Below are 12,239 nucleotides of genomic sequence, written 5' to 3' on the forward strand. Positions count from 1 at the left end.
CCAGTAGACAGATCATCTGATCATCTTAACGGCTTTGGGAGTCATGGGTTCAGTCTGGTGATCCTTAGTGGGCTCAAGATCAAGGTGAATGTTAAAACCAAGACACACTTACAAGACGCCTGCCCTTTGGAGGATGACAGGATCTCTGCTTGCGTGGAAGGCACTGGTCCTCTCAGCCACACCAAAAAGTAGGATCCCCAAATTCTCCTCTTTAACTTTTTTGTCTATTTTTTGGAGAGCAGAGGAAGGAAAAAACTACTCAAAATTAAAGAATCACTATTGCTCAAAGTTAAGATGTTTCGCGTATCTTGGGGAGGGTTTGTTAGAACCGGGTTCTGTGATCTTTAACTTATAAATCGGTGCGTCCAAATGAGAAGCTGGATACGGTATAGCAAGGCCACATTTTTGTTTTTACATTTTTTTGTCTGATCATTTAAAAATAGCTGTTTTCTAAAACTGCATTTCCTAATATGGTAACCATTAGCCACATGTGGCCACTTTAATTTAAATTTTGAAATTTTAATGAAATCAAATTAGAGATTCACTTCACAGTAAACACATTTGAAGAGTTCAATAGCTGCAAGTGGCTAGTGGCTACCCTATTAGACAGTACAGATAAAAAACTAAAACTCTAACCTGGTGATGGGTATTAAAAAAAATAAATCTACAGTTAAAAAAAATAAAATAAAACATTAAAAAAAAACTAAAAAAATGAAAACTCTCCATCGCTTTTTGGAGCACAAGTTCTGTGAGACAGTGCTGAACTAGAAAATAAATATTGATGAATTTCTTTCTCACCTATGCTCACATATATATATTGAGAATGGCCAAACACTTAAATATCAGCTCAAAGGTAATTTTTATAAGCTGCCATTAGACCACTTCAGTCACCAATTAGGTCTTGTGATTTAATGGCTAGCTTGAGTGTGGAGGACTGATCTCTTTCAATAATGGGTCTTTCAGAGGCTCTACCTTCAAAAAGAATTGAATTCCTTGCTAGGTAAACTTGAAAAGCTGCAGAAAGAGCTGGAGAAAGCCGAGATAGCAATAATGTCAGAAAGGACTCTGAATTTTACATCTTACTTGATCAAACACTTCTGTTCTCGGAGGGAGACCTCGGTGGGTTTTGTTATTGTTTTTTTGCTGCTCATCCTGTTGCCTACAGCAGCTCCTCTGAGAGGATTAAGGCTTGTGATTCTGCAGGAACCAACCAACAGGACAGGGTCAGGCCTGTGAGTTCAAGTTTGCCAAGCAGATCACCATTGCTCTTGCTGTCTCATCTTCGACCACCTGGGTGATGAGCCAAGTGTTGAATATCCGAATCTCTTTCCATGGATGTTTAGGTAGTACGCCTGCCTAGAACCACTAAGGACCCCTGTAGCAGTTTTCATACCAGGACACACAGGAGGGACACACACAAGCAGAAGTCCTGCCTTGTTTCAGATTTGTCCTTAGACAAGATCAAAGTCTGGAAGCCTGCACCATAACATTCATCTTTATTTTATTTTATTTTTTTAAAGATTTTATTTATTTATTCGACAGAGAGACAGCCCGTGAGAGAGGGAACACAGGCAGGGGGAGTGGGAGAGGAAGAAGCAGGCTCCCAGCAAAGCAGGGAGCCTGATGTGGGGCTCGATCCCAGGACCCTGGGATCACGCCCTGAGCCAAAGGCAGACGCTTAACGACTGAGCCACCCAGGCGCCCTAACATTCATCTTTTGCTGATACTTTCCCTTCGTTTTGTACCATGGCAAGTGTCCTAAGAGTTCTTAATCTTGGGAGTACATGCAGAGGCCCTGGTAGAAACTAATTATTGACCTTGTTGTGTATCCAGTTTATTTTGTAAGGTCTTTTTCATGGGATCCATTGTACTCTAACACAAGTCCATTGGTTCTCAATTTCTCAAAGTAACGGAAGAGGAATAAAAGCCAATCCTTTGTGGAAAATCAACCTCTGGGCTCTCCTGGGCTCTTGAAGATAATGTGCCCTGAACAAAGGAGTGGAAATGTGGGATGGCTCTCTCTAAATGATATCATTTTTCTGTCTGCTCTTGAACTCAGTAGTAAATTGATGAATCATTCTCACTAAAGTGGGTATCCCTTGCTTTCCAACTTAATTTTAAAGATCTCATTTTCCTAAAATTTTTTTAATGTTTGTCTCCTCCCTTCTTCATTCTCTCTTCCAATACAGCTGACTCTTGAACATTGGGGTTGGGGCACTGATATCCCACACAGTTTAAAAAAAAAAAAAAAAAAATCAGCATATAAAGTTTGACTCCCCCAAAACTTAAGTACTAATAGCCTACTGTTGACCAGAAACCTTACTGATAATGTAAATAATTAACACATATTTTGTATGTCCTGTGTTATATACTGTATTCTTCCAATAAAGTAAGCTAGAGAAAATAAGAAAATCATGAGGAAGAAAAAACATATTTACAGTATTATACGGTACTGATTGAGAAAAATCCATGTATAAATGGACCTGCACAGTTCACACCTGTGTTGTTCAGGGTCAACTGTATATGGCTTCCATTGAAGCCTGGGGCCTTAGTTTTTTCTGTCTTGTTCTGATGAGAGACTTACTGTAAATTAGTATAGGTCCTGTCATCAATGGTGAAGGCAGCCACCATTCTGATTTCGTGTACATCCTTCTACAGATACTATATATACAAGCTAATAGAAGTACTATATATAGTCTTTCCCTTCCTTTTTCCTACTGGTAGCATACTCTAGCTTATCTTTCTTGTTTATATATTTCAGAGATACCATATCCATATATAAAAGACTTCCCCATTCTTTTCATGGTTATGTAGTATTCTGATAGTAGATTTACTACAGTTCGACCCAGTTTCCTACTGATGGATATTTAGGTTGTTTCCAATATTTTGCTATTATAAACAACACTGCAATGAATATGGTACTGTCGCTTTACACTTAATAAATAAATATACCTGGAAGACAAATTCTTAGAAGTAGAGTGGGTAAATGCATTTGCAATTTTGATATATTCTAGATTGCTCTCCCTAGATATTTTATCAAATTACATTCTCATTAGCAAAATATTAAGTGTTCCTCACTTTGCCAACAGTATCTAATTTTTTAGTTTCCAATTTCACAGATGAAAAATATTTCAGTTATTAATATGCATTTACATTAGGAATGAGAACATCTTTTAATATATTTTAATTTCTTTTGATGAACTATTTATTTTTAGGGAGAGAGAGAGCAGGGGGAGGGGTAGAGGGGGAGGGAGGGAAAGAGTCTCCAGCAGACTCCCCACTGAGTGTGGAGCATGACCCGGGGCTTGATCTCACAACCCTGAGATCATGACTTGAGCTGAAATGGAGTTAGACGCTTAACTGACTGAGCCACCCAGGCGCCCCTAATTTATTTATTTTTAAAGTAAGCTCTATGCCCAACATGGGATCTGAGATCAAGAGCCACATACCCTATTGACTGAGCCAGCCAGACACCCCTGTCAATTTATATTGGTATCAGTCAGGCCAGTTGTGGGTAAGAGATCAGACTGCAGTGGCTTAAATGCAAGGGACTTATTCTCACATAAATCATCTCTAGAGATGTGTAGTTCAGGCTGGCATGAAGGCCACAGGTGTATCAGGGTCTCAAGCTCCTTCTTTTTTTCTCTTCTATCACATTAAAACGTGGCTTCCCTCTTGAAAGTCATCTTATGGTTCAACAGTTGCTAGAGTACCAGTCATCAAGTCTACATTGTAGGCTGGAAGAAGGAAAAGCAAAATGGCCAAAGGGTGTATGCCCTTTTAAGAAAACTTACCAGAAGTCTCCTTTAACACTTTAGCTTGTATATTTCAACAACTTAGTAACAGGGCTGCATCCAAGAAAAACCGGATGCAGTTAACTGAGCACATTGCCCAGATACCAGTTAAAAAGGGAGAATTGGAAAATGAATATTGGGAGGCAATTGGCAGTTTCTGTCACAAATCCTTGGTCAATTTTACTTTTGGGCTTTTGTTCTTATTGAATTGTAGGAGCTCTTTATATATAAAGGAAATTCTCTTTGCTCCAGTAAATATCTTTTTCCTTATTATTTTGACTTTGATTATGGTGTTTTGTCATGTAGATACTTTTTCTGTAGTTGAATGCATCAGCGTTTTCTTTTTTATGGCTTCTGGTTTTTGAGTCTTATTTAGGAAGGTCTTCTCATTCTGAAATCTGTCAGTTTTTTTCGAGTACTTTTACAAGGATTCAGACCTTGAAATATTCAACTCAAGGTTAAAGCCTTCTGGAATGAAATTTCTTATTTAAGTTGGAAGCAATAGCAGTGACATCCGGCTCACTGATTACCAATAGGGATAGTTCTGTTGTCTTTGTGGAGACTTAACAGTATCACTAAATTAGTCTTACTATATAATAATAGTATTGAATGGTGGCTCAAAGATTAATGTGAATTGCAGGACAATATTGGATGTCTGGATCATCACAGTGCGATGAGTTTGCCCTGAGTGAGACCAAGGTAGAATTTTCAAATTGGAAATTGAAACAAGCCAAGCCAGAAAGTTATTAATAAAAAACACAAAAGAACTAAAAGAAACATTCATTTGTAAATCAGAGAGAGTATTTTAAAACTGTCACAGTTCACATTGGCTGGTTACCACTCCAATAGCTTATGTCTCTGATAATAATTACTCCCAGGAACAGAGTGAAGTCCCATTGGATATATCCATATATACCAGAGCATATCGCATTATAGTCTGCAGTTCACAGGAATTAGTGAAGGGCAAGGCCTTGCTAAGCCTGGACGTTGGCTAATCTCTTTTGTAAATATCCTCTCTATTACTGTGGTAGCTTGGCAAATTCTTTCTCTTGGAAAGGAATAATTTCAGTAGGATGCTACCTTGATAAGGACATAGCTTAATTGGTTCAAACAAATTTTTTAAAAATTTCACATGGATACACACAACTTAGCCTAATATCTATTAAAAGCATTTTCCAAACTTCAATTCTAATGTTGCTTAGAGCTCTGGATTGAAATATTCACCTGAACTTCTGGAGCTGTGAAAAATGTCCTATTCTCATCAGGAACACAAAGTTAAATGCATAGCAGTTGGAAACACCACCATAATTTGCCCCTTCTAAGTCTAATTAGACCCAATAATGGCATTATACGCATGTACTCCAAGAGAATGAGTGGAAATATTCGAAACAAGAGATGAAAATAAAGCCACATACGACAATAGCACTTTTCAAACCAGTGATTTTGCCTCCTTAGCTCCTTACCTTCACTCAGTGTGGCAGACAGGGAAGGAGCGGGGAAACTAAGTAATAATTGACTTGGCCAGGTTGTCACAAAGGTAGTTTTTGGCAAAGCTATGATTTATAAACTGGAATTCCTGATTTTTAATTCTGGTAACTAATTTGATAGTAACTAAAAGTTAGGTTTGGAAAATATTTTCTAACATACATGGACATACATGGTCTCTTTAAACTTACAACTTGTTGGCATTCCATGGAAGAGTAAAATCATAGTCTAAAGATATGTTCCCATGCTTTGCTGAGACCTACTGGTTATCACACAGTTGGATTATAGGTCTAGTACTTCTTTCTATGGCTAAGAAACAACTTCTAGTGGCCACCAGACATTTTAGTTGCCATTAAGAGGGAGAGGGGAGCAGAAGTGGTAAAACTCACAAGCTCTTTTAAGAAGACTTTAAACTTCTTGGGGAACTAACCAAAGAAGTTTTGTTAGTTGAAGAGGTAAAATGTATCATAACCACTAAATTAATTATTGTAGACATCTCCTGTTTGAGATATATGCAAAGAATTTTTATGAAGTAGAAATTACATCAAATGTGTCTCAGGTAAAAAAGAAAAAAAAAAAGAAAAAAATGTTAAGAATTAACGCAAGGGACACATAATGATTGAACATCAAATTTTAATCTTGAACCTTTTCTCCAGTCTTCAAATTATTAACACGAAAAGGAATGATAAATTGCAATTTTATCATTGCCATATCGCTGTGTAACAAGCCCTTGTTACAAAATCTCCATCTACGGTCTCCAAAAAACCAATAGAAAACCCATACATTATATTATCTAAGTGATCTATTAACAGATGAAATTTTAACCAACTTCATACCAGGAAACTATTAACAGAGGTACTTCAATCACATAGCTTAAAATATGGAGAAAAGACAGGTAAAAAATTATCTTAAGCTGTAGTAGTCTTTTTACTTTTTTTAAAATTTTTATAAAATACACTAATTTCCCAAAATAAAGAATATTATGACACATTGGTGTCAACTTACACAGATGAAAGCTGATGTCAGCTTTTTCCTAACTAAAGTTCATTTCACCAAACCTTTATATATTACATGAATATCCAAGTATTTTTTTTAAAAATTCATCACACAGGAACATAATGTACAGTGTTTTATAAAAAAAAAAAAAAAGGTTAATTTAGGAATGATTTCATTTTCAACCACATAATATCTTTTTAAGACCATGAAACCTCTTGCTATTGCAAGAGGACTTTTCAGTTCATGTTCCTATTTCCCAGTTGTAATTCTTAAGAGTAAAAAATGAAAAGTTTTTTTTTTGTTTTGTTTTTGTTTTTTCCCCACAAGAAAACTATAGCAACAATTTCATTCACTACCAGGCTTTCTTCCCTCCTTTTGTTTTTAGGACTACCCAGACCCACAACTACGTGGCACCGGAATGTAATGGGGAGAAGAGGCCAATGACATCAAAGAATGGATATAAAAAGACGGGCTCAGCTGGATCCTGCCGCAACTGTAAGGTGTGGGCACTTTCACTGGAGCAAGGCCTCCCAGAGCCGCAAGGGAACTGTCACAGGAGCAGTCTCCTGGCTCATCCTTTACATCAGTCAGCTGGGAGGACAGAAAGGAACATTTTCACTAACGACTTGTATAATGGCTGATGGATGCCTTAGCCAGGGAGGGAGGGAGTATACCCAGAGACCTTGGTCAGGAGCGAAAAGAACACTGTTTATTTTACACCTCCTGCATTGGTCACTTCTGAGCCAAACTAACCTCAACAGGAAATTGCAATGAAATATACACACCATGCACAGTCTATATTACTGTGGGAATCCAGTAACACATGCAAGACGGTGGGAAAAGAATCACAATGGATGAATGTAAACTTTTCACAGTGTTTCTTATAGCCTTTGACTTCAGCACAAGGGCATCACTTACCACCACAATCTCACAAACGTTTTATTGTGTCCTGGGCATGCAGATCACTTGGGGTAAAAATGGGCAATTACATTTCATAGCCATTCTCAGGAGTGTAACTTCAATTTTCCCAATTTCCAACCAATGAATTGAGCTCCTTCTATTATCAAACTAAATATATTTCTGAATACATTTTTGTTCAAGGGTGGTGCTTTATTTTTCCTTATCACTTCATTGACTTCATCCTAGGGAAATTAAAAACCCACAAAATTATATCGAGGACTAGGTGTGTTAAGGGTGATTCCTGACCAAACCAGAAAGTCAGGGAATCACTAACTTCTTTTCTCTCAAGTTTCTGTCTCCCTACCCCAGGCCTTTATTGATACTGATTCAGTTATATGTTTTGGTTTCCTGAAGAGGGAAACCAAATTAGAGAACTGGCATTTGTCTTAAAGAAGCAAAAAGTAACATCAGTAAGGGGAGAAAAGAAGGGTTCACTCTATGTCAAAAAGAATCTCTTGCTCTCAACAGGAGATAATCCAGCTTCTCCTTAGCTATCATTTCATAAATTAATAATTTCTTAAAATCATAATCCAAAGAATTTATCTATTACAAGAAAAATTCAAGTTTAAAAAAGCAAATAAATTAGTTAAGCCTTGTAAACAATTGTCCATTTTAGCTATATATCTTTTTAAAAAAGGTTTTTCTGTATAGTAAATCAGACAGTACAAGGCACACCTTACACATCAGAATCCAGAGTGACAGGACATGGACACACACACACACACACACACACACACACACACAGCTTCTTCATTCACACTGTTGGCTGGCCTAACCATGCTGGGGGCACTGGGGTCACACACCAATCCTTTGCTCATCTCCTGACCATCTGGAAGTCCACAAATGTGCTCTTTCCATTAAATTACTTTGTGCTATTTTGTTGTGTGAAGTGACTTTCAGCTTCTCAATGTTAGTCTCCTCAGATGTTTTCCACAAAGCTTCCTGGGAAAAGGCCAGTTTTCCCATTACGTTGCAACGTGCCTTTGAACCAGCCATCTTCTCGCTTTTTATGAACAAACACAATATCTCCTTCTTTAAGTTCAAGTTCTGCTTCACTCTGAGGAGGATAGGAAACTACCACCCTGTGCCTAGAAAAAAGAGATATATTTTAGTTAAAGCCACTCAAAATAGCAAAAGAAAAAAAAAGGTGTACTACTGGTCTAACACAGCTTTAAACATAAACAGAATAGGAAGTAACACAAGTTTGTTTCTAACATTTGTAAAACAACTCTCAAAATAGAACTATTCTCTGTATTGTAGAGACTAGGTTTTAATAGAGTTTGGATGTGTTTAACAGCCCACTATTGATGACCTAAACTGGTTTGAGTGACCTTTACAGGGAAAGCTATTCTTGTCCCCCTCCTATAGAGAAAAGTTTATTCCATCTCCTAGGAGGAAATGCCCTGTCCTTCCCTCTTCCTCAAGAAGAAAGGAGAGAATTTATTTGATTGGTGAGACCAAGAGAAGCAGTTGAGTAGGTGGGTTCAGTCCTCTCTGAACTACCTGTGTCTCTTTTCTGCCTCTGCTTCCACACTGGAAGCACGGAATGGTCAGGGGTCAGGCTAGCCTTCTAGAAGTAGGTCTGGAAGTCTGTCTGTGTCCCTTACACTGGGGCTTAACATGGATGAGGCAGCAATCCTAAGGAAGTTTATTTGCTTTATATACCCAAATTCTCTCTCTGGCAGGCTGTCCTAAGGTCTAGACAGGGAGGGGAGGACCATAGCCACAAACACAATCCAGCACCACCACTAATGAGGTTGACATTCTGATCTCCATTAGTCTGATAACTGTGTCTCTTTCTCTATTGGTTCTCAACTCTGATATTAGTGGGAAAAGGTATAATTATCACTTAAGAACCCCAGAAGCCTTGCTGGTTTAATACTATCTACCTCCCTTCTTCCTTTCTCCTTAGTCTCCTCCAAAGTCTCTCGCTGAGCACGGAGCCTGACACAAGCCTCGATCCCACAACTGGGCGATCACGACCTGAGCCAAAACCAAGTCGGATGCTCAATAGACTGAGCCACCCAGGAGCCCCTAACTGAGGTCTCTTTCTAAAAGCCAACTAACTCGACAATAGTGATGTGAAGGAGCCACCTTGGAAGACAGTCCCCCAGCCCTAGTCAAGCCTTTAGATGACTACAGCTGAGGCTGATATCTGGACTGCAACCTCAGGAAATATCCCAAGCTGGAACCATCCAGCTAAGCCACTCCCAAGATGCCAACCCACAGAAGCTGTGGGGTAACAAATGTTTATTGTTGTTTTAAGCCACTCAATTTTAGGCATAATTTGTCACACGGCAATAGATAACTAAAAAATGTGAACATACATCTTTCTCCATTTGCTATTATGCAGTATTCAGTCATAAAGGTGATTTTTATTTTCGTTTGGTTCTTAAAGTCAGAAAATAAGTTTATAGCCTCAGAGGACCCACTCTTGACTATTAAGTAAAGAATGGTATAGCTTAATCATAACAAATTCTATAGAACTGCCCCTAAGATATGAAGCCCATTAGAGCCCAGTCCTTCCAGAAGATTGCCAGCTTCACCAATCTTCATCTCATAAAAACTAGAACCAACTCTCATTAAAAAGGACCACAGCAAGAGCCCCAGACTATTGCTCTCTTAAAAAAAAAAAAAGGCATCTCTACAAAAGTCAAGTGATTGCCCAAATAGTTCCTGAGCTACTTTGGGCACATGAACTAAATTATCCTCCAAGGTCTGAAGCAAAAGTATAGCATGGAGACTGACTTATTTCTAAGAAAGGTTCAGTTAATTCAAAGATGAATTAACGCATTGAACCCATAAGGCTCGGGGTTCAATCAAGCATGAACTGAGGGAGGAGGCACGGCACTGTGTGTGAAGCTCTGGGATAGGGGTTGCTGTAGCCTTAAAGGTCATTTGGAGTAGCTGAACTTTGGGCCAGTTATCTCTGCTCTCTGTCTCAGCTTCCTTATCTGTAGAAAGAGATTGCTGTAACTTAAACAGGTATTGTCATGTAATGGAGTAAGATTATAAGTGTGATGCTCTTAGCATGGTGTTTGTTATAGAGTTTATACTCCCAAATTCTAGCTCCCATTGGGATGACACAGCTTAGGCAGAAGCAGGCAAGGGTCTGTCTAGTGCTTGGAGGGGGTGAAGGATGGGCCAGGAAGTCAATGGCCACCTCTACCCAGGAGAAGGCTCAGGCCACAGCCTAAGGAAGAACTGCCTAATAATGAGACTTGACACTTGAGCATGATAAAGTTAGGTTTTGGAATTCCTTCTCTGCTATCTTTAAAAGCAGGACAAATAATTTCATCATAGACTTATCTGAAGGAAGGGATCCAGATGAAAAGATTTCTCAAGTCTGATGCCAACATGCTAAAAATTCATGTAAAAAGCAATGTAACAAGTTGCCATTTGGGGCAAGTTAAAATTTGAGTAAAGCTTTGTAAGTCTGGAAAGAAGCCTACAAGTGACTCAAATCACATTCAGAGTAGATCTCTCATGAAATGTATTCCCCATCGGTTCTCTGTGAGCTGCCTTAAAGGTAAAATGGAACAAAAATAGTTCTTGAAAAACTTGAAGTGAATTAGATTAATATTTGCATTTTATAAAATGCACTAAAACAATTTTGTCAAAAAATTTTTTGAACTAGAACTGCTGCTAGGCTAAGAACATAATCTTCCTGCCAAGTTCCCAGTGGGAGCAAATTTTCATTGCTAAGTTATAAACCTCTGGGGGTGGAACAAGAAACCATGTGCATAATGGAAACTGTGACACAGTCCTGATTGTATGAAGACTACCAGGTGCAGCGGTAACAGACTCCACTTAGAAATCTTCCAGCTCTGATCCTGGCCTCGAGCCCTGTGAGGTAGTTTGCACACAGATTTCGAACATGGACTCTTAGGCCAAATTCTGGGCACAACTGGCCAACTATCTCAGGCATGGAAAGTAGAATGTTTACAGACCAACAAACAGATGTAAAGGCGCAGCTGCAGAGGCCCTTCACATCTGTTCCTCTACCCTCTGCCTCACTTGGATTATGCCTGTCCTTATTTGAGTGGGGCTTTGGGGAAGTTCTGAACCTCAGGAGTCAAAGACCCCTCTCCCATAACCTCCATGGGACCCGCTAATCCCACTTTCAAAATCTGCACCCCAACTACTTCTCTTCATTGTTGCTGCCACCATCCTGGTGGACAAACTCATGATCTTCCACATGGTCAAATAATCTACCTGTCCTCCCTGCCTCCATCTCTTCTGCCCCCATTCCATTCTGCACAGAACTGACAGACTCTTTCTTAACTGGCAACTCCACTTGTAGTTTTTGTTTTGTTTTGTTTTAGATTTAACTTGTTTACTTGAGAGAGAGAGAGAGAGTGCGCGTGAGAGAGAAGGAGCAGGGGTAGGGGCGGAGAGAGAAGCCCACTCCCCGCTGAGCAGGGCGCCTGATGTAGGGGCCTGATCCCAGGACTCTGGGATCATGACCTGAGCCAAAGGCAGACGCTTAACTGACTGAGCCACCCAGGCGCCCCACAACTCTACTTGTAGTTATCTATTGTTCAAAAATCATTACTGGCTTCTAATAACTGTGAATAAGGTTAAACCTCAGCCTGGTGTGTAAAGTCCTCAAAGACCTGACCTTCATCTTTCTATCTATACCTACAATGATCTCCATGAAGGTGTCAAACATGCCTCTAAACCTGAATATATGGCTTTTACCTCTCCGCTCCTTGGCTCATGTGGTTCCTTCCATTGGGAACTCCCTGTGACGATGCCCCTGCCCATCCACACCTGATCAGCTTCCCACAGCCTTGTTTCAATTTGCAAACTCTTCTCTAGTCCCATGGCTGGAAGTAACTGCATGCTTGCTCAGATCCCAGAGGCCTCGTGTACGTTTCTTATGGCACTTAGCGCAGTGTACATTGCATTGTTACCATCTGTATCCCTGTCTCATTTATTTTCCCAGACCATAAGCTGCTTGAGGGGTGAGATGATGGTAAATTCACTTTATATGGCTCATAC

The 12,239-nt window shown here is 39.3% G+C and overlaps 1 protein-coding gene across 2 annotated transcripts in view; it reads right to left on the bottom strand.

Annotated features, from left to right (window-relative positions):
- Nucleotides 1–5,895: 5,895 nt before the first annotated feature.
- Nucleotides 5,896–12,239, bottom strand: part of SH3RF1 (SH3 domain containing ring finger 1) — a 177,599-nt gene continuing 171,255 nt past the window's right edge. For both annotated transcript variants that reach the window (XM_026485595.4, XM_048212136.2), the window contains one exon: nucleotides 5,896–8,323. In XM_026485595.4, coding sequence (XP_026341380.3) covers nucleotides 8,155–8,323 — 169 coding nt within the window. In that variant the 3' untranslated portion in view covers nucleotides 5,896–8,154. The remainder of the gene's footprint in view (nucleotides 8,324–12,239) is intronic.

The sequence above is a fragment of the Ursus arctos genome, unplaced genomic scaffold (assembly GCF_023065955.2).
Source record: "Ursus arctos isolate Adak ecotype North America unplaced genomic scaffold, UrsArc2.0 scaffold_11, whole genome shotgun sequence".
Classification (NCBI taxonomy): Eukaryota; Metazoa; Chordata; class Mammalia; order Carnivora; family Ursidae; genus Ursus; species Ursus arctos.